The following is a 22,267-nucleotide window of genomic DNA, read 5'->3' as shown; positions in this document are numbered from 1 at the left end:
GAACCAAAAAAAAAAAAAAAAAAAAAAAAGACGACATGGAGGTTACACACACACAATATGGTGATATCAAAATAGTGGTCAGCACACTCGGGTATACCCATGAATCCATGCCACTCAATACCCCTCTTCGGTGAGGCTTGGAATGAGGTCTTATGTCAGCTTGACAAAACTATTTTTTATAAATGTCATCTTGAAAAGCTAACTAATATGTTGTGTTAAAATACTATTAAAGGCTGTCAACAGAAAATGATATCACAGTACTCACAAGCATTTTCTGAAGTTGTTCCACTGTTTGATTTGCTACACTGATTCCATTTATCTCACGGATTTCATCACCAACGTGAAGTGTTCCTGCAGAAAGAAATGGTATTTTTCTTAATTGGAAATGGAGAATGAAAATAGAAATTACCCTATTGAAAAACATGCAAGTAAAACATTTACATTAAAACTTGTAAAATGTGTTCTTCTCTGCACATATTATAACAATTGAAAATAATTCTGCAAAGGAAAATGTACCATATTAACTACATTTGGGGTCCTTAGATCCCTTTCCTTAGCAGTTTACGGTCATTTTAAACTTGGCACTGAAAGGCCCCAAACTGTGCTCAATAGCTGGACGAATAGCTGAACGATCTGTGAAGCAAAATAACATTTTGTACATGACTGGTGTCACCCTCTGAACCCTTGCATGTTGCATTCTTACTTCCAATTTAATGAAATATGGTGGACGCTTTTAGGTACTCGCTGGAACCCACATAGAATTTCCGTGGCTAGCACTGTGAGAGGGATGCAAAAAGAATAGGTGGAAAAGTAATAGACCAGCTGTAAATGTATTCATCCCGTAGGTGCCACCATGACAAAATAGGAATGAGAATCTCGAGCCAGTCGTTGAGGGCCAGCAAAGCCACACCAAGCTCACAAATACAGACCCTTCCATGGGTCCTCGTGAACTTGGCCAAAAATGCACACACAAGGTTGGAGTAAGCATCAACATGCATGCAGTTTCAGATATTGAAGTCCCACTATCCAGGATGAGCTTGTGTGGATGGGACAACCAGAGTGTCTGGAAATGGCCCATTAGAATGAAGAGCTTCAATTGTTGTAGGGGCCCAAAAGTTGTCTAGTGATACAGCCGGCACGAGAAAAGAGCAGCACTAATGAACAAGACTAATCGTCAGTTTTTCTGGGCTGAAACAAAGAGCCAAAAAAGGGATCTAATGATATTATTGTTACTTCCTCTACTCCAAAAAGGTGGCCTTGACTGATAGCCAGGGATGGGGAAGCCGGGTATAACATGCAGGGTGCCTACTCAAATTGGGGTCATACAGGACCCAGAGAACAAGGTGGAAGAGTGAGGAAAAATATGAGTAAGAGAATATGCAATACAATAAGCCAGATGCATGTAAAATGTAAATAAATTCAAGTTTGAAATACTGGAACGCAGAGAAGGTGGAACATCATAACAGGACGACATTTGGGAGAAGAGTAAAAGGAAATCATAATAAATTATCATTGTTGTACCTTGTTCCAAACTGAGCAAAATGTCACTGCAAAGGATACAACAATGGAGAGGAAAACATTCAGGAGTTACCACAGGACAACAAACGGAGCTATAACTCTGATGAGGGACTCTTCACTTGATCCATACAACAAAGGTGAAAAGAGAAAAGTGCAAAGGAGAAAGAGGGGGCATAGGAATATACACATCACCCAAACAAACTTGAGAATAATGTTTCATCTAGGCAACTGATTCATGAGTCAATAGCCAGAATATCATCTACATGAAACTAGTTTGCTATTGACACAAACAAAAAGAAAAAAAGAAAAACAGCTCTACACTAAGTATGGAGAGTTGGACACAGAGACTGACTAGAAATAAAGGACTTTCTCTAGTAAGTAACCTTTTCTTCAATGATGATCCAATGACAGCTTTTAAGCCCTACATGATTTGGAATAGATTGTCGAAAAATAAGCACTTGGTCTGTACGTAGCAATATGGAGGTCATGCATGCAGAATGAAAACTGGATAGTCCATAGGTCTGCCTTGAAGACCTTTTATGGCAACGAAAAGTCCATGAAAAGCCACAGATACTCACAAACTGTAGCTAAATGGGTATGGACAACATCTGGTTGGGTACCACTTCAATGTCATAGCAGTGGGAGATGCTATAAATCATTCAGCAAGCACTGGTGAGAGCATTCAACAGTTTAAACATTAAATAAAGGAGTCTAGGAGAAAGAATGAGTTGTATACTGAAAACGAGGTTGCATCTCCTGAGCTCATTCAGCATCTGTATATTTCTTTTGCCTGACCCGGGTGACCACCTCTGTACTGGTATGAGGTACATTTTGATTTCAAGTAAATTACTTTGCATGTTGTCACCATAATTCCCTTATTGACATCACCACGAATTAAATGGGTGCATTTATACCACATGTCACAAAGAAATGCACATATTAAAGTTACTATGGACATTCAATATAGATTTCGTGAGTGCCTCTTCACAGTTGAGCAGGCCCTCAATCAGTATCAGAGAATGGGCAAGTATGTTAAGAGTGACAAGGATACGATTTGTGCAGTTTGCATACAACACTTGATCGTGTTGACAGAGGGTTGTTACGCAAGACCTTAAGGGCTTTGGGTCTGAGATAGGCTTAACTGAGCATTTTGACTACTTTATGAGTATTAGAATCCATCAGGTGTGGTTCAAAGAGTTGCCCAAAAGAACAGTTTAATGTAACATGCAGCGTCCGCCAACGCTGCATTCTTTCACTGCCACTTTTTAACTTGCATATCTACAATTTGCAAAATATATTACTTGCCACCACCACTGGCACCCATGCACAGGCCTGAGTCTTGTTCCACTATTATAAACAGATGTGAGAAGTCACATGCTGTTGGGTAGACAGCAGGAATGGGGCAATCCGGATGCTAGGCGTCAGCCACCTGCTCTGTGATGCAGGCCCCGGGTGCGAAATATCGATAGCCTTTGCATATAGATGAACTCCTGATGCCATGGAAATCTTGTTAGTGCATGGAAATAACTTGAGTAAGAATGAAATGACAAATGATCCAAACCAGAAGCGAGCCGCTCACAGAACTGACCCTGTTGGGCCCGATGAGCTACATTGTGCAAAACTGAAATCATGTTCAAGAGAGAAGAGGTTATGAGCTCTGCTCTAAGGAAACACTCTGGACTCCACTTTCTCCTGTCCACTGGCACTAGAAGAGCTCAGGAGGACACGAGAAGTCATACAACTGAAAGACTTTAAATAGGAGGACAAGCTAATGGCAGACAGCTTGTAAGCTTGGCTAGGGTATCCATAGGTCAAGTACACTCTGCAATGTAAGCTACCAGGTTCTTTAGTAGTTCGCAAAGGCACTGAATAATCGCGGGAACACATGCACACCCTTCAACACACCTTACCAATATGACAAAATTATTCACCCGAGCTCCACAGGCCTATTGAAAAAGCATGCAACAGTTGATTGGTGTGGGAGTTAGAAACCATGTGGGGAGCTCCAGAGCAGAGAGTGGCAGAGCGGTGTGAAGGTCAGGAGTGAGGCGGTGTGGCAAAGTTACAAGGAAGGGGAGGAGGAAGAGGGAAAAGGAAGAGAGAGGTAGTGCTTTGGAAATGATTTGCGCCCGCAGACTGGCAATCTGGCATATCGGGAGTCGTCCCGTCCTGAAGGAATTAAGAACGCGTCTTGTATACCAAAAAGTAAGTCTAGGGGTTACTACTTTGTGCACACACCAACTTTTAGTACATTTACCTCTGTCTGCCACCAAGTAGAGATCAATAACTGTTTTGAACTAGCTTTTAGCCTAGTGAATTCAGTTTGGTTGAAAGCCTTTTATGACTATCGTGGTTTCCCCCTGTGATTTACGTTCTCAGCCTGACTTTCTCCTATGCCTTGTGGAGCTAGGTTGTTACAGACCTAGAGGCTGGCGCATTAATCGAGTCATTGGGGGACACGTCTTCCTGCTTAGCCGTACGGACTCCATACCTTCGAAACAGGCTACGTACACCACAGTGCCGAGTCTGGAGGTAATTGAACCTTTGTCGGATATTGATGGAATCACTCTATCCCACCACTTTCAACTGTTCTTCCAACACCGATACAGCTAGGGAAGTTGGGCCTTACAATGACTCCCAACGCAAAGATACCTACTTTCTTTGCTAAATCAACTGCCCCGTTACCCAAACACTCAGATTTTGGGGATGGCAAGTCGGCTGGTAAGGGCGCTTCAGTACTGTCACCAAGTGAAATACTGGACGACCTATAAATGCGTACAGAAACAATGGCCGATTTAATGGAAACTCGGCTAAAACCGACAGCTCCCTTATCAGGTGTTACTCCTGACTCTGAAGGGTAAATTCTGACTGCCCAAATTCGGAATGCTGGTGACATGGTTAACGTGGAGGAGGCCTCATTAAGTGTATGCCCTAAAGGATCTTTGGGTCTATCCCCGATCTACTTGACTCATCTTCAAAGGACTCAGATCATTCTTCTAGTTTGTCATCCTTAACCTTGGCCTTGCCATCACAAACAGGGCCAAATGCTTCTGGTCCACCTTTGGGATCCTATGCCTTGTTTGCAATGCATATCATGTTATCATCCTTGGTTTAATCAGTCGGGTACATAGACCCTACTATGAAAGACCATAATTCTCTTTTAACCACTCCATTGTCGAAAATATCCTCCATAAAGGGCTACATAACGGCGACAAGACTGCATTATACCCACACCCATCCCCTCAGTCAACCAAACATGGTTCAATTTGAGCCGCACTATGAGTGTCTACCTCTTGTTCTCCACATCATATAGGAGGAGACTTCAAGCTCACTTCCAAGAAAGAAAACCTAGTCAAGGTCTGTGGCACAAGGTCCTAATTGTGAACGAAGCTCAAACAAAAGTGTTGGACTTAGTTTATCCTGATTCTCTGATGCTGGTTCACATCATTACTGTAGAAGAAGCAGCTCCACATTCAGTTAATGTGAGTTTATCACTGTCGGGTCTACCAAATAAACCTGAAATTAATAACGATGTGCTAAACTATTCAATATTTTATCAAAGGCGGAAAAAGAAATTAGGTGGTAAGAAGGGATTAAGAACAAAAAGACAGATTATGAAATATACTCGAATTTCGAACACGTGTGGTTCCCATAAATGTCTTCATTCCTTATTTTGCTGGATATGAATCGGGACAGGACGGTTAGCTCACACAAGTCAGCCAAAGAAAAATAAGGTAAAGGGGGATCCAAACAAAGAGATGCCAGTCCAGAAATCACAACAAATGATCAAAACTACTTGTTGGAGTTAACTCTGCCCTTGTCCAGCAATGAAGTGGACTGTGATGACCTTTTAGCCATCACTATTTATTCAACTAACAATCCATCTCTTATTATCACAGCAGTGGTGCAATACACTATTCCACCATGGGTAACCATAACAGAGAAATTGTGAGTTTACAAACTGTCCTACAATTGTCCCAAACGACCATGCCAGTCCCTCCCACACACTTACCTATTGCTTCACTGGATAGTTAAAAAGTTCAATGCATTTCAGACGCTAGAGCAACAGAGGGCAACCACATATTCAAAATAAAGCCCTGTTATGGCCACCTTGCAACAACAACATCTGCTTAATGATAGACCTTCTATTAAATCCACTGTACAGAATTATAAACAGACACATAGTAAATATGACCACAGTCTTTCAGACACTATGGGCAGAGATTTGAAGAGAAAAGTGGAGGGTTGTATATGAGATAGGACGATGTGGAGCTGAACACTCTAAATCCAGATGCTTATTATTGGAACAAATGTTGAACTCTCAGAAGAGTACTACTTTGAATAGATCCAAAGTCCTATCTTTGTTACATTCAATTCCGAGTTTGAGGGCGATTTCAAAGCAAGATATCAACTAAGTTGAATTAGTTGATGAGAGATCAATGGATAGAGTATTCATCCATGTCAACTCTAGAATTGTTATCCTAGTTCTACTTCACGCAGTGCCTCACCCGCTTTCACGTGGATATGATTGAACTGAAGTTGATTTCAGCTTCTTCCACAAACAGTATCAAGTGAATCACAATTCTAAGGAGTTGACTAACACCGCTTGTTTTCTTCCTCTCACAATCACTTGTTTAGCAAAAGAAGCAAATCAACGACAGGTTCAAGTGCAGATATGTAATATATCATCTGATTCGGACATGAACTGGTCCTGGCTAGCCGTTGCTCTCCATATACCTAAACAACAGCAGAGCACAAGACAGGATTCCAGGAACTTTGTGATCATTTCCTGGAAACCTCAAGGATTTTCCCATCTTTTTCAGACCACACTATCAAACTTTAAGTTCGATCAGCATGACATTTTTCTCTTTCAAGAAACTTTGCTATCAACTTTGCTATTAATCTCCCCTGTTGATCTGTTCGGTCTCTGCATCGTGCACCTGTTCTCCCTCTGTTCTTTAGGGCCCAGGTACCTACTCACACTGCCACACACCCGGACTGCCTCCGGCCAATCCCCTGCACTGGGGTCTGTATCTGTAACCCCACAGTTGAACCCCCGCCCTCCCCCCCACTTTTCTTTTTCTGCACTTATTCAGACACAACCTGTCTGTTGCCTTATTCCTAGCACTTGCCACTTGCTGGCTTCATTACCACCGTTTGTTGCTTTTTGTTATTTATTTATTCTTGTTTTATTTATTTATTTTATTTTTGCTCATCACTTTCCACCTCTCCCAACCTCCTTTGCACTTACCCTTCTCCCATGCACTTGCGCATTCTCAATGTCACTAGGCCTAACAAGATCGTTGTTTTTGTTCTCCCCTGTTCCCCTCCCTTGCCTAGTCTCGCTCAACATATGTGTACGAGCGCGATGCAAATAAAATATCAATAACGTGTCCCCTGTTAGATTTGTACCAACAGTTTTTAAATCCAGCAGAAGAAAATCTAAAAGGTAGACCATATGCAGGCATAATAGGTGTTCAAAATAGTGTTTGTATTTCTGCTTTCTAATGAAAATCCCCCAATCCTTACACGCAGGCAGTGGAAACAATATGGGATCCTTTTCATTTCCATGGGTTAGGTTCATTTTTATTATTTAATCTATACTGGAATCCTGCCAGATTGCCTCAGTCTATTTTCCTTGATTCTGTAGAGGAACTAATGAGCAACTGGTTGGAAGGCTCTAACTCCAATGCAGTTTTTGATATGTGGTGACCTTAACTTCTCATGTTTTGATAATGGAAATGTAATAACCGATGCAAAACGCTGATCTCTTTCCAGAAATCGAGGCTTTGGTTGGCTAACGTTGATGAATAACTGGGGCATATCTATTCTAAACGTTCGGGTCGCCTGTGATATTCAGGCTCATCACACGTGGAGGCGCGGTTCTCAAACGGTGCATATTGGTTACATGCTTGTCTCTCAATGCATCTTCCAGAGATCGGTTTCTTTCCAAATCATAGAAAATGAGTTGAGTGACCATGATATTCTAAAAATGGAATGGGATTTTGAAGATATAAGGAGTTGTTTTAAGAGATGTGCTACATATTTGAGAGATAACTGCGGTAGGAATCAAATACGCTGGAGTGGCCTAACTGTCCTGAAATTTAATACCTTTATACAAAAATCTTTTCAGTATAATGAAGATTTTCTCAACACATTCACTCCTCAATACATAATTACGTTAAACAGCATATACCAGTTGGCGCAAGGTCCTAGAACCGTTATCAATAAACATAAGCATGTCTTTGATGCTGACCTACAAAAGCAGCAACGTCTTTTCAGAGCAGAAATTAGAGCGATAAGCGAGGTAAACCAGATGCTTTATGCTCTTGAAGTTATTAACACAAAAATATAAAAGCTAGTTAAAAAAACCACAAAGCACTAATCCTCCAGAGAGATGCAGAAGTCATGTTGTCTTCACTATCTATTAAAAATTCTGCAGATTTTTGGAGGCTGATTAAGGGGTCAACAAACCTACAATTAATGGTCCAATTGAATCTGATTTTAGAAGCAGATTGGGTGTCGCATGTTTTCACCCTACACACAAAAAGGTTATTGTACATACAGGAGGAGATCCAGGTCTTGGTCACTTACTTTCAATAGAGAAGACATCTACCAACTAATTGCAAAGAGTAGGCCATCTCGTGCCCCTGGACTGGATGGGCTGGCAAATATTACTCCGAAGGCCTCCCTGTTCCTTTGGGCAGAAATTCTAACCTTAACTTTTAAACATATCAAGAATGAATGATAGATGTGTTTCCCAGTGATGAAAAACCTCAACGACTGTCACAATTTTCAAAAAGGGTGAATAGCCTAGTCTGAAGAATTATAGGCCTATCGCCCTTTTGGACATTCCTAGGAAAATCTTTGCAGCCATTGCATGTACTCAGCTGACCGACTGGGCATATTAGACAACAAAAGAATGAATATATATCAAGCTGGCTTTGTTACAGGTTCTGATACCTCTTGGAATGTGTTTATTTTGAACTTTATTAAACTTGGTCTTTGTAGATTATACATCAGCCTTCGACAGCATTGATAGACCATGTCTTTGGAACAAGCTGTCAAAATGGGGGTGTCCGCTGAACCTGCTAGAGATAGTTAAAGATCTAAACACTTGTGTACAGGCGCGTTATAAATGTCATATCATACACACAAACACATTTATTCGTGTGAGACTGAACCAAGAGGATTTATTATCTGCTTCAATTCCAACTTTCCAAGGCCTAAAGCAGGGTTGCATGTTGGCTCCCTCTTTATTTAATTTATTTTTATCTGATATTGGGGAATATTTAAACCAGTCTAAGTCCTTATGAGAAATTACTTTGTTGAGTGGTTGTGATCAAACTCGCGTAGGATTACAGTGTCAACTAAATTATTTAACAATATAAACAGTAAATTATCTAATGATTAACGTGGCAAACACAAAGATTATGATCCTGAATCCTAGTAGAGCGAGAAAGAAGAAGGATTTTAACTGGTTTTTAAATAACTTGCTTTTAGAGAAAGTAGATTCTTTTGTTTACCTTGGGTTTCTTATTACAGGGAAAGGTAAGGTAGGAAACCTTATTATTTATCTGAAATAAAATGTGAAGTGTCTAGCCTCCCAGGCTGCTGCTGTAAATACAAAATGTGGGCGCTTCTCGATCATACCGATTATACATTTTTACAAATCTAAGGTTGTGCCAGTTACTACGTACAGTGCTAAAGTCTCTTAACTTGCCCTCAACAGTCTTGAATAAGTTGGAGGGGCTCTATTGGCGAAAATTCCTACAACTCCCCAAATGAGTCCCAATCCAGACTTTTCGCTTCAAACTGGGTTTACTGTCCCTGAAAGCCAGGGTAAATTTAGAAAACCTTCGCTTTTATTTGTAAATGTTCAGTGGTAAAATGAGGTATACTATATGCAAAATTGTACCAGGTCTTTATAAACAAAAAAGAAAAAGTACTGACATCATAGGGGAATGAGTGCTTAAGCATGATTAAGCAACTAGGGACATCTTTTGATACACTAATCTCAAAACCGTCAACTTGACTCAGAGCCTCTGAGTGGAAATGAGCACATCCAAGATCTCGTCTGACAATTACCACATCTTACACCTCAGCCTCTCTACAAGCTAAGCATGAAGGTCAGGCTCGGCTCGGATGGAGGACCCATCACCCCTGGGTGCCAGTGCACCCTTGCTGAGAGGTGCCAGGGAGGGCCGATGGAAATGTCCAGACACTTTGGGCACCACGCCCTCCGGGCCCAATATGGAGCAACCATATCAACACAGACCAAATGTATGCAGTCTTCACAGAAATTCCATAACGACAGGGATCACTTGTGATGCATAAAGGAGTTTGAAGTTCCATTCAACAACCAATGCGTCACCACAGAGCTCCTTGTGGAGGGAATTCTCTGAAGAACAACTCACACTTTCTGTTCACACTGGAAGTGAAGCGGTCAACTTAAGTCACTCCAAGGGGGCTAAGATCTAACCAAAAACTTCCTGTTAGAGCTCTGTGATGAATCTGGTGATTTCGTCACTATCTCCCCGGAAGCAGATTCTCCTCATGTGGCCAGGGGATGGCAGCCGCTTCCTGATCCTCACCCAGGGGGGCGGCTATATGAGGGAGGGCCACACACAGGGGGGAGGAGACCATCGGGGGGAGGGAAGGGTTACATCACCTCATCGGAGACATGGTATACCCCTTTTCCTTTTAGGGATATCCCCTCCATTCCCCATTGTCATATTGTAATAGGTCCCTTCAACCATCCATGGAACCTACTGATAATACCTTCCAATGTTTTGCACATAAGTTACCAAACCCTGACTACCATTTCCATGCATGTGAAAGTACTGTGACGAGAAAGCTGAATGGAGCAATGAGGATCAGTAAAGCGCGAGAAGCACAAGACACACTCTAGTGGTGAGCGCATGATAGGTCCCGGGACATTTATAAACCCAAACTAGCTGGCAGGAGAGAAAGGCTGCCTGGGAAAGCCGTGTCCTTTCGGTATCAACTGAGGGACTACTTTGTTGCTGAGAAGACTGTGGAGCCAGCTGGCTAAGGTAGAAGGCCAGAGGAAGAAGACTGCCGGAGCTGGTCCGCCGCATAGAGACTGTGAGAGCGAGAGGGAGAAAACTTTCTGGCAATTGCGGGAACCAGAGAGCAGAATCCACACCGCCCGAACACAGGGAAGCAAACAGAAGGCAGGCAGAAGCTGGGAAGGATGCAGAAACTGCCAAGCGAAGCCAGTGAGCCTGGAAAGTGGGAATGGCAAGCCGAAGCGCTGCTTTGCCTTTACCACAGGAGAACCGAAGAACGCCACAGAAAGCCAGTAAGTCCTCAAGAAGGAAACTGGAACACTGGGCCGCTTCTGCAACTTTACCAAGGACAAATGAGAGTAAATGAAGCACAAAAAAGGGAGCATGAAAGACAATATTTTTTTTCATAACATTTTATTAGGATGTACAAATCAGCAAGACATCAACAACATTTTGTTCAATAATCGCAATATTCAGAAATACAAGTTCATAGGGGGATAAGAAACTAGTTGGTGATAAGCAGAGCTCTAATGTCCGATATTTTCTTTGGGCTTAGCGGAGTTGTCAGCAGTTATAGGCAGGGTGACTGTGATTGAAGAATATGGGTTGGTCAGTAGAGGGGGCTGCTTTGTAGCCATCTGGTGAGTGGTGGAATTCTGGACAGGGCCGGGAATCTCGTTGCATAGTCCATGAAAGGATCCCAGATGTTCATGGTTTTGGTGAGTGAATTGTTTCGGATCGCGGTCACCTTTTCTGCTACTGCAATGTCCCAACATTTGGACCACCATAATGCTATTGAGGGTCCTTCCTCATGTTTCCACAGCCGGGCCATGGCAATTTTCGCTGCGAGGAGTAAGTGCATACACAAATGAGGTATGCGACCTGATATTGGTAATGCCCCGCCCCCTGTTTCCCCTAGGAGAACGATCCCCGGATCCCGAGGAATAGTGAGCCCAGTAATGTCCTTGATGTGTTTTAATCACCTCCCTCCAGTATGCCTCCGCCTTTGGGCAGGTCCATGCCATGTGAAATAGTCAGCAGTGGTCAGAGAGATTTGGGTTAGCTCTGTTGATTTGGACTGGGGTCACATATTATCTATAGCAAAATGTATAGCCACCCTCCCTGTTAGTAATGCATTGTGAGCTCTTATGCAGCCTAGCCCAGATTGTTGCCCATTCCTCAACCTCTATTTCCCGTCCCAGGTCCCTCTCCCACTCGATCATGTATCTTTATTTTTTCGTGGGGGTCAACCCTGTCCAGGAGACGGTACAGTTTAGAGATTTTGCTTCTTTTTGTAGGGGTTGTAAGGGTGCTCTCTAGAGCAGTTAGCACTCTCGCGCACTTCTCGCGAACCGCCCTGTGAGATAACCAGTGTCTTATTTGGGTATAATGAAATCTTTCTCTCTCCTCCACCCCAAATTTCTCTTTGCATCTTTCAAATGAGATGGGCAAGCCCTCCTCCAGAAAGTCACCCGTTTTAAGCAGTCCGCCCTCCCTCCAAGATTGAAAACTATTGGGGCTACAGCCTGGCGAAAACTCTGGGTTGTTCCAGATGGGGGATAGAGGGCCCATACTGCCCCCACTGCCCCATTTCCGAGCTGCTGCTTTCCAACATCAGGCTGTTGTGATTGTAGCAGCCAGGGGGCCTGTGTTAGCTTGCCCTTTCCTTTTTGGCGGTTGCGGGATGTCCGTGGGGCTGCCCGGGCACCAGGTCTCCTCTATCTGTTTCCATTTCGAGGCATCCTCTTCTTGCACCCATGAGAAGGCATGTGATAGCTGAGCTGCTAGAGTGTATCTGGCTATATCTGGGACCCCCAGCCCACCCTGGTTTTTGTCCCGCATCATTATTCGTTTGCTAATGCGCAGCTTTTTCCCTGCCCAGACAAATCCCTGCAGTTTATTTTGCTTGTCCACAAGTACCGCACCCGGAATGCAGGTCGGTATTGCTGTGCAGGAGTATAGCCACCTGGGGATAATATTAATTTTTATGGCCGCAATTCGGCCGAACCAGGAAATTTCCCTGGAGGACCAGGACTTTAGGTCATTCTTAAGATTTGTAATAAGTTGCAGAAAATTTGCAGTGTATAGTTGGCCCGGGTCCTTAGTAATTCTCACCCCTAGGTAATCTATCGCATCTCTTGCCCACGGAATAGGCATTAACGGGCAAAGGGCTGCTCTTTCCAATTTAGGGACGTTGATCGCTAGGGCTGATGATTTATCTAGGTTAATTTTAAACCCTGATAACGCTCCAAATTCGTCAATTTCTTTCCATAGGGAATCAAGGGATGCTGCCAAGTTCGATGCTGTTATTAAAACATCATCCGCATATAGCGCAATCTTATATTCCCGGTCCCCTATTTGGACCCCCCTTTATCCTGGGATTCTGCCTAATCTTGGCGGCAAAGGGCTGTAGATAGAGCAAAAATCAGTGGGGATAGCGGGCACACCTGTCTGGTGCCTCTCGATATCTGTATTGTTTCGGATCTCCTGCCATTAACCCGTAATTGTGTTGAGGGAATTCAGTAATTGGCCATGACCCATTTGGTGAAGTTTGGCCGAAACCGAAATGTTCCAGGGTCGCCCGCATGTACCCCAAATCCATCATGTCGAATGCTTTGTGAGCATCTAATGATATCACTGCCATTCCGTCCCCAGACCTGTGTGCATGTTCAATAATGTCTATTGTTCTTCGAATATTGTCATGAGTCCCTCTCCCAGGTATAAACCCTGTCTGATTACTGTCAATTAGACCCGACAGAACCGTACCCAACCTGCCCGCCAGCACTTTAGCAAAAATCTTACAGTCATTGTTCATAAGCGTGATCGGGCGGTAAGAGGCAGCTAGTTCGGGAGCCTTCCCGGGTTTGTGCAACAGGACTGTTAATGACTCCGCCATAGATCTGGAGACGGAGCCAGATGTCAGGAAAGAGTTGAATAGTTTCACCAGCTGAGGGACCAAGAGCCTAGAGTACTTCTTGTAAAAGGATGCGGATAAGACATCGGGTCCGGGAGCCGTGGGTTTCAATGACTTGATGGCATTGATTATTTCCTCTGCCGAAATAGGCACCTCGAGGTGCTCCAGCTGATTCGTGTTCTGCTTGGGTATTGACTGTAAATACTTTGGTAAGTTATCTAGCACTGTCAGTGACCCTCTCATGATTTCTGAGTGATATCTTGATAACTCCGCGATTTTATCCGCATCAGTGTAGAGGGTTTTGCCATCCGCTCCAGTTATTGTGAGGATGTTGTTTCTGCTTCGAGTCTTTTTCAATTTTTGCACTAGTACTCTATTCGCTTTGTTCCCCTTCATGTAATAAAACTGTTTTGTGAAGGCTAAGGATTTAGCGGTGCGGTCGGCGCAGTGCATTTCTAAGGCTGTTTTGGCCTTTCTTAGTTCTCTCTCTGCCTTTCTGGGGTATCATCTTTTCAGGTCGGTCTCCAGGTGGTTCACCCTCTCCTCCAGTCTGGCTGCGGCTATGTTAGAGACCCTTCGTTGTTCCGCTCCTGCACCGATTAAAGAGCATCCGACAACTGCCTTCATTGCGTCGCAGATGATGTTGATGGGAGAGGTATCCGTGGTGTTTTCTCTGAAGTAGTTGACTATTGTGTTCTCTATTTCCATCTTGATATATTCATCCAGTAGCAAAGCATCATTCAGTTTCCAGTGTCTTTGTGCCGAGAGCTTTTGCCCCGATATAGCTAGTTTCGCTGACACTGGGGCGTGATCCAAGATCATACAGGTGTGTATTGCCGTTGCTTCCAAACATGGGTAAATGACCCCCGAGATCAGAATGAGGTTGATTCTTGAGAAGCCTTTATGTACCTGGGAATAGTGGGAATAGTCTCCAGAGGTCCCGTTAAAGAGCCTCCAGGCATCCACTGTTTCCTTTTCCCTTAATAGCTTGGCTAGTGAGAGTGCTTGTGCATAGTCAGATTTGGTGGGCGGAAGGGTCTTGTACATCTGGGGATTTGGCATTGAGTTAAAGTCCCTGCCCATGATTAGATGCCCTTCTTGGAATGCTAAAATGGTTGGGATTAGATTTGTGACGAAGTTAGCTTGAGCAGAGTTGGGACCATAAATTGTAGCTATGGTGATCGGGAGCTCCTCAAACATCACCTTGAGTAGGAGGAATCGCCCATTTGGATCTCTTTTTATAGTGATTTTTGTTAGGGGGATCCTATCGCTTAAGAGTATTGCCACTCCCCTTTTCTTCTGGCCCGAGGTGGCAAAGTATGCCTTTTGGTACCTGTTAAATCTTACTTTGTGTTCGTCTTCCTGTAGTAAATGAGTTTCTTGAAACAACACAATGTCCCCCGCTAATTGTCCCAGCCTGTGTTCTACGGATTTCCGCTTCCGTGGCGAGTTGAGCCCTTGCACATTCCATGAGAGAATTGTTATTGTGCTCGTATCAGCCATATTTTCCTATTCCCCTTTTTTTTAAAATCTGAGATTGAGATCATGTCAGTCTGCTGAAAATGATCCTCAATTTCTGAAGTTGCTTCAATGCTTCGGTAATGTTTCGTTGTTGACGTTTTTGACCTGTCGTGATGTGATCTTGAGTTCTGGGCTAAGCAGCTGGGGCCTCCAGACCCAGGGTATTCATTTGTCTTTCGAAAGTCTCTTCTCCCCCACACCCCCCATAGAGCAAACATGTAGGATGAACAATGTCCTACTGCCACAGGGAACTGGTGGCACCGATGTGCTTATATTGGCCAACTGGGCCGCCGAATCAACTGTCAACTTAGAAAAGATGCCGTGTACCCCCACTGCTTGGGGTGTAGATTTCTGTACCTTGTTGAGAACGTGCTCCAACTTGAGACTCCCATCTTCTTTTGGACCCGAGGATCCGTCCATCTTGTCTATTTTCTGTTAGCTCTTTCCATTGTAAAAGTTCTATCATCCAGGATTTTGGTGGATGTACGTAACTAGATATCAACAGGGGTTGGAGTTTTTTCTAGGTGGCCCTCGGGGCCTGCGTCGTCGTGCAGGTTTCGACCATGCCCCGTCGGAAGGCTTATTGTGCTGAGATTGGGGCGGTTCCTCGGAGTCCGACCCTCCTGTTTCTCCGATTCCCATGAATTTGTCTCTGAGTCCCTTCCCAAGTGAACTTGACCGCAGTCGGGAATCCCCAATGATAGGTAATCTTTTTCCCCCTCAGCCACTCTGTGAATGTTCTCATGGCTCGCCGCTTCTGGAGCGCTGAGTTTGCCAGGTCTTGATATAGTGATATCTTGGATCCTTGGAATGTTATTTGGCCCATTTGTCGTGCTTCATTCATGATTTCTTCCTCGATTTGTTAGAAATGGACCCTTACCAGGACGTCTGGGGGAAAGTTGGATGTTGATCTCAGAGCCGCCCTGTGTACCCGGTCCAACTCCAGGGATGCCTCATCCGGCAGGGTTATGATGAATCTGAGCAGCTGAGAGACGTAATTTCTTAGCTCTGTGCCTGGTATGGATGCTGGTACCCCCCGGATGCAGATGTTATTTCTCCGCGATCGATTTTCAGCATCTTCGTGTCTCATTTCTAAGAGTTCACACCTTTCTTCCAGAGCTCTGATTTTATCCCTTTCGATCTCACCTTCAAACCACTGGTCGCAAACTTCTGACTCGAGCTCCGCTGTCCTTCTCTCCACCTCAATCACTCTCTCGTCCAGGGAGTTTATTTTTTTGGTTACTTACTCTGTGCTTTTATGAATTTCTTCGTCTGTGCAGCGAGTAGTTCCTGCAGGTCATTCTTGGTCACCATTTGCGCTGCATTATTCACTGATGCTTTGTTGGCGGGGCCCTTTTCACCGGGGAGTGTCTCGGGCGTATCCCCTTTCTTGGAGCGTTCGGTGGAGGCGCTGGCCATTAATGCCACAATGTCTGTTTGCTTAGACATCTTCCCACTTCTATACATCTTTGCCCCTGACTTGACTCGCCCCCTTGGTGCTCTCTCTGCTTGTTTACTCTGCTGCAGAGGGAGGGGGGTGACTGGGAGTTGGGGGGGAGGGGTAGGCATCAGAACGAGCAAATTCTTTAGTGATTTCGGGCCGGCGATAACGTTATAGTACAGCTTTAAGGGTCGACGCTCTGGGTAATGTGTGGGACTTTGATTCCCTGCCTCAGCCTTCCTCCCCACTGTGATTAAGGGGTCTGCAGCGTTCAGTGCCCCACTCTTCACCTTCTCTACGCAATACTGCCGTGTTCGCCGTTGGGCTGATTATTCCTCCCTTCTCCAAGGCCGCGGGGGCTCCGGTGTGCCTGATCTTTTCATGCGCACTAAAGCGCTGTGTAATGGCTCTGTGATCACGCCGTTCACCATGGCCTCCTTCCTCTGCCTCGAGGCGGGCGGTGCCCCCCCCCTGTGGATTGCAGTGAGTGAGGTTTGCGTAGACGTGTTCCCTTTCGTGTCAACCTGGGAAGCGCTAGCTGCCTCTCCTGTTATCTCCGGCAACCCGGGCCAGGGATGTGAGCTGATGCCCGAGCGGGATCCTCCGAAAGGCGAGGCAAGACCAGAGGGCTTCGCGAGTCCACCCCGGTCCGAGCCCTCGCCCCTCAGGAATCCCCTCTGCTCCACTGCCGATTACCTTCCAGGAGCCTTCTGTCAATGGGATATCTAATGCCTCCAGCCTCCCGGGATCAGCTGGAGGACTGCGGGCACACGGCACTGTTCGTTACGGCACTGCGAGACCGCATGGGTCGGACAGCTCAGCGTCAGCCTGTGTTGTGTTCATATGCCTGCCCCTCCCCCATTCCGCCGCTTCTTGTGGCTCAGTGAAGCGGCTGCCATCTTGCCGCCAGGGGATCTCCGGGCCCTAAATGCATCCGATCTTGGAAAGCTGGACACCGTTCCGGGTGCCACTCTCCGTGCAGCAGCTCCAGAGCTTCCCCCACCCTGTGGTCCTTTTTTGGCGAAAAATTGGGGCTGGGGACGGCGATATTACATTCCGCGCATCGGGCCAGCCAGGAGCCTCTACGAAGACATGCCGCTCGCGGCAGCTCCAAGCCACGCCACCCGAAACACAATATTTACAAAGAGGGAATAACAGAATGAAAGCAAGATATATACATGTTTGCAGGTGTGTCTAGCGAAACACATGAGAAAGCCCTGTTAGGAGAATATACCAGGCAAAGTCATGTTTGCAAGTGTGTAACGGGAAGCACATGAGGAAGTCCTGGACGGAGAATACAAAAGGCAATGCCAAGACTAGGAGTAAAGAGTTACATTAAAATGGACAAGAAACCGGGCAGGGGAGTACACAAGGTGTCCTACGAAGTTGGGACTTACAGCCAAGTTGTTTTATATACACTTTTTTGTTGTTGATCAGAGAATTCCAAGGAAGACTCATACCCATAGGAATGAAAAGTTTCTTGAAGGGAGCAATCCCCTTGAACAGTGAACTTTATCCTTCGGGAACTTTTCTGTTGGAGTTACGCCTTTCCTTTTGAACATTTGTGCACGTTCAAGGCCAAAGACATTACCCTTTTCACCTTGGAGTTAATTTTATAATGTGAGGGCCAGAATAGTATTTCGGACACAGGCCATTATTGCTTTGGACATCTTGACATTTGACAGAACCTTAGTTTTTGGTTGAGGTAGAAAAATACCTCTGAAGAGTAGGACAGCTAGGCATTTTCTAACCCCTTTTTATTTTGAATAAAAGTCTATAGCCACAAACATGAGCTCTCTGCTTCATAGCTTCCACTCGTCCATAGCCCCGAACAACAGTAGCATTGCTTCCTTGCAGCGAGCAAACAACCCCACACTGCACCACTTGTTGAGGTTGTGCATATTCACACAGGCACTTGCCCCACAGACAGGAGGAAGGCAACTATGACCAGGCCCGGCCCCTCTGCTTGGGAGCTGGTAGCCTTAGAGGCCTCGGGCCTGCCAGAAGCTGAATGCAAGGAACCCTGATCTGTGGGGACCTTGGGGAAGGAGTCTCCGTGCTGTGGAGCCATGCTGAACAGAGGTCCTACTCTGTCTTGACAAGAAGTCCCGGACATGAAGTGCTTAAGGTGGAGAGGGGGAGAAGTGTGGAAGATCTTCCTCCACCGCAAAAAAATATCCTTCAATGCCCTGTGACCAAGAGCGCTGCAGGCTGCACGAGTCCCAGCGATGGTCAGGCCCCAAACACTCCAGAGAGAGTGCATGGGGGTCCGAGGCCAGGAACGAGCGGTCACAAGAGGCACACCTTGTGAATCCTCCTGCGATCAACATGTGCCGGGGATGGCGAAATTAGTGGATGCCTAAGTTCTTTTCAATGCAATTTCCAGCTTTTTGTCTACTGTGCCAGCAGGAGCTGCATTATTTGTGGATACTGCCATTCGTCCCAAGAAAGGCAGTAGAAGTAAATCAATCTTGCTGGTGCTCAACTATGGTAGTCACTATAAAAAATGTTGTAATCGGTATAGCTTCATAAGAAATCTGGGCACCACCTATTTATCTGGCCCTCCTCATTCCTTGGTTAAAGCTTCCAGTATTTCTGGGAACATTGGGAGACCCAATTTGGAAGGCATCTTCAATTGCTTTCTTTTTGCATCCACTATTGTGGATTGTTCCTCCCCCTGAGTGCGCTGGTTGTGACACACATACTCCCATTTTTACTGCCATCATGTCTCTTGAGACATATTTATGTACCCCTTCATTCAACAACTCATCCTGGTCTCTCAGGGTCACCTCCAATCCCTCTTCAGGGAATTACTTCTTAGGGGTAAGCTTACCTTACCCTGAGGCTGGGGAAAACATCTAGCAAAGGGCATATCCCCTGTGGCCTCCATAATTTTTTTTTTAAACTGAATTTTTGAGTTTTAAAGCAAAGCAAAACAAATGACAGGCACACAATCAGATGATCGCCCCGCCCCCAACCTCCCATCGTATTTCCATTAATATCACAACCTAGGAAAAAAAAGTTAAACATAGGGTTTGGACTTAAGCAATTACTGACTCAGCCAGAGGAGAGATGATCAGACACCTCAGATGCACCACTGCTTAATGATGGTAGATAAGCAACAAACGGGCCCCAAACATCCTTCAGCCTCATGGTCGGCTGCACATAAGTTCCGTATTCCTTTTCAGTTTCGTAACAGTATATAATGTCAGACCTCTACTATTCGAAGGAGTGGGTGCTGATCCTACCCAACACCATGGTCACTCTCCTCTTAGCCAGTAGCAACAGAAGTCCCGACAACCTTCGGACCTGCTTTGGCAGGCTCAGTGTACATCCCAGCAGCGCCACTATCGAAGAACATTCCACCCGCTCCCCCACAATGCCTTCAACCAGATCTAATACCTTCACACAGAAAGCGTGAACACGGGTACAATCCCAGGACAGGTGAAGGAAAGATGCCAAAGTGATACTGAACCTCCTGCATGATTCAGGAGCCTCGGGAAAGAATCTATGTATGTCCTTCGGGGTCCAATAAAACTGATGCAGAAACTTAAACTGAATTAACTGAAAATTACTATTGATGGCCACTTTATGCGTTTGTAAACAGCAATACCTCCACTTTTCATCCGACAAAGGGGCACCCAAGTCATCCTCCCATTTAGTCCGAGAGTCCCCTGCCCACCACGTGACCTTGTCGATTATATAAGCATACAGCTTAGCAACAATCCTGGACCTTGAACCTGAGCCAATTAACCCATGCAGTACCACCATCACCTTCACCTTTGGCTCCTGAGGAAAATCCACTAACTTGACTTTCAGTCCAACCCTCAGCCTGAAGTATACAAATATATGTAGCGCTAACACCTCCCCCTTAGACTTGAAGTCCTTGAGTGTGAGAAACAAGCCCACCGGAGAAAAAGTCCTGCCAGCAATTGATGCCCAACCTGTCCATAATTTGACCATAAACCTTCTCCCTCATGAGCGGCATCCCAACAACATTTTTAATAGGGAGAAGGGGGGGGGGGGGGGCTACAGCACCCCGCTGCCGGCCACTCCCTCCATTTTACTCCAGGTGATACAAGTGAGCTCGACCATATTCTGCGGTCTGGATATCAGCTGCGGCGAGGTGAGAATGACTGGTCCGAGGAGCTACGGGGCGACCAATGCCCTCTCTATTCGTACATGTGCTCTGTCCAGCAACTGGTCAAACCAATAAGGCAGGAAGGAAGCTTGTGCTGCCGTCCAGTAGGCCTCAAAATCAGGGAGGGCAAGTCATCCCCTCTCCAAGGGGGCCACCAGTTATTCCCAATGCACTCGAGCCTTCCTCCCCTGCCAAATAAAGTTTATTATGACAGACTTCAATGATTTAAAATTTAGGCCGGACAGAGAAAGGCACATTAAGGAATACGTAGAGAAAGTTGGGGAGTATCATCTTAATTATCGAAATACATCCAAAGAGGGACAGCAGCATGTTCATCCACCTCCAGAGCAGAGCCTCCGTGTGCACCAATTTTTCCCCATAATTCCTTTGGTAGAGCACATCTGGTGTTCTGGCCACTATAACGACAGTATCTCAATGGTACAAGATTTGACATCATCTTATTCACAATAGACGCAAGAAGCCTGTACACACCTATTCCAAATGATCAAGGAAGAGAAGCAGTATAATGGGTGTTGCTGAAGGAAGAGGACATTCCAACGCAAAAGGAATTCATACTTACGCTGCTACAATTTATTGGGGAAAACTCCTACTTAAAATATAGAGAGCAATTCTATTTTCAAATAGCGGGCACCTCCATGGGTGCCACAATCGCACTAGCATATGCGAATGCTTTTATGCATACATTTGTAATGGACCATGTTTTGAGCCAGGATAGATGGCAACACAAAATAACCCTGTGGATTCGTTACATAGACGGTATTTTTGGACTATGGAACGACACAGGAATTCTTGACCTATTTGAACACAATAGATCAGCGAATAAAATTTACTTCTGAACATTCAAAAGAAAATATACACTTTTTGGATGTGAATATAACAACTGCCAGCACAGGATATAAGACGAATGTGTATCAGAAACCAACGGATAGAAACAATCTCTTGCACAGGCAAAGTTTCCACCAACAAATCCTTATACAAAAAGCTACCATATAGCCAAATGCTACAGGTTAAGAGGATTGTAAGTAAACCAGTAAACCAGCCGATTATGGGGAGGAAATGGACAGAATGGGAGATAAATTCCTGAATAGTGGATATGCGAAAACAGATTGAAATGGCTGAAACCCAGTTGGCACCTCAAAGAGGAGAACATTTGTTAAAACCTAAAGGGAAGACAAGTGAAATGGCACCAATGGTGTTTGTATCTAAATATTCAAGACAGAGAAATCGAATCAAGGAAATTATTAAAAAGAACTGGAGGCCACTACTGTGTGATGAAAGAGTAGAACCCCTGTTCAGAAATTTACCAACTTTTGCATACCAGAGGAGTCAAAATCTGAAGGACAAGTTAGTGAAAACAAGGCACACACTTGTAAGAAAAGACACAGAACGCACTGGAACATATCAATGCTTGAATTGTAGTAATTGTGGATATGTAATAAAAGGTAACATCATAACCCACCCTCACACAGGGGAAAAGATAGCGCATCAGTGAACATTACATATTCGATCAAATGCCCATGTGGTCTGTGTTATGTGGGCCAATCAAGGAGATCTGCAAAAATAAGGTGGAACGAACACAGGGTATGTGTGCGCAATAATAACATTAACTCTGCAGTAGAAAAGAAACATAATCTGGCGCAAATTCGTTTTCAGATTCTGGAAGTGGTTATAAGAAGAGA

The 22,267-nt window shown here is 44.8% G+C and overlaps 1 protein-coding gene across 10 annotated transcripts in view; it reads right to left on the bottom strand.

Moving 5' to 3' along the window:
- Positions 1 to 22,267, bottom strand: part of CASK (calcium/calmodulin dependent serine protein kinase) — a 2,777,982-nt gene that overhangs the window by 583,418 nt on the left and 2,172,297 nt on the right. For all 10 annotated transcript variants that reach the window (XM_069636511.1, XM_069636508.1, XM_069636509.1 and 7 more), the window contains one exon: positions 266 to 351. In XM_069636511.1, coding sequence (XP_069492612.1) covers positions 266 to 351 — 86 coding nt within the window. The remainder of the gene's footprint in view (positions 1 to 265; positions 352 to 22,267) is intronic.

Source organism: Ambystoma mexicanum, chromosome 7p, assembly GCF_040938575.1.
Source record: "Ambystoma mexicanum isolate Mex_15411 chromosome 7p, UKY_AmexF1_1, whole genome shotgun sequence".
NCBI classification, from domain to species: domain Eukaryota; kingdom Metazoa; phylum Chordata; class Amphibia; order Caudata; family Ambystomatidae; genus Ambystoma; species Ambystoma mexicanum.
The sequence above is the reverse complement of the archived record's forward strand: the minus strand, read 5'-3'. Positions and strand labels throughout refer to the sequence as shown.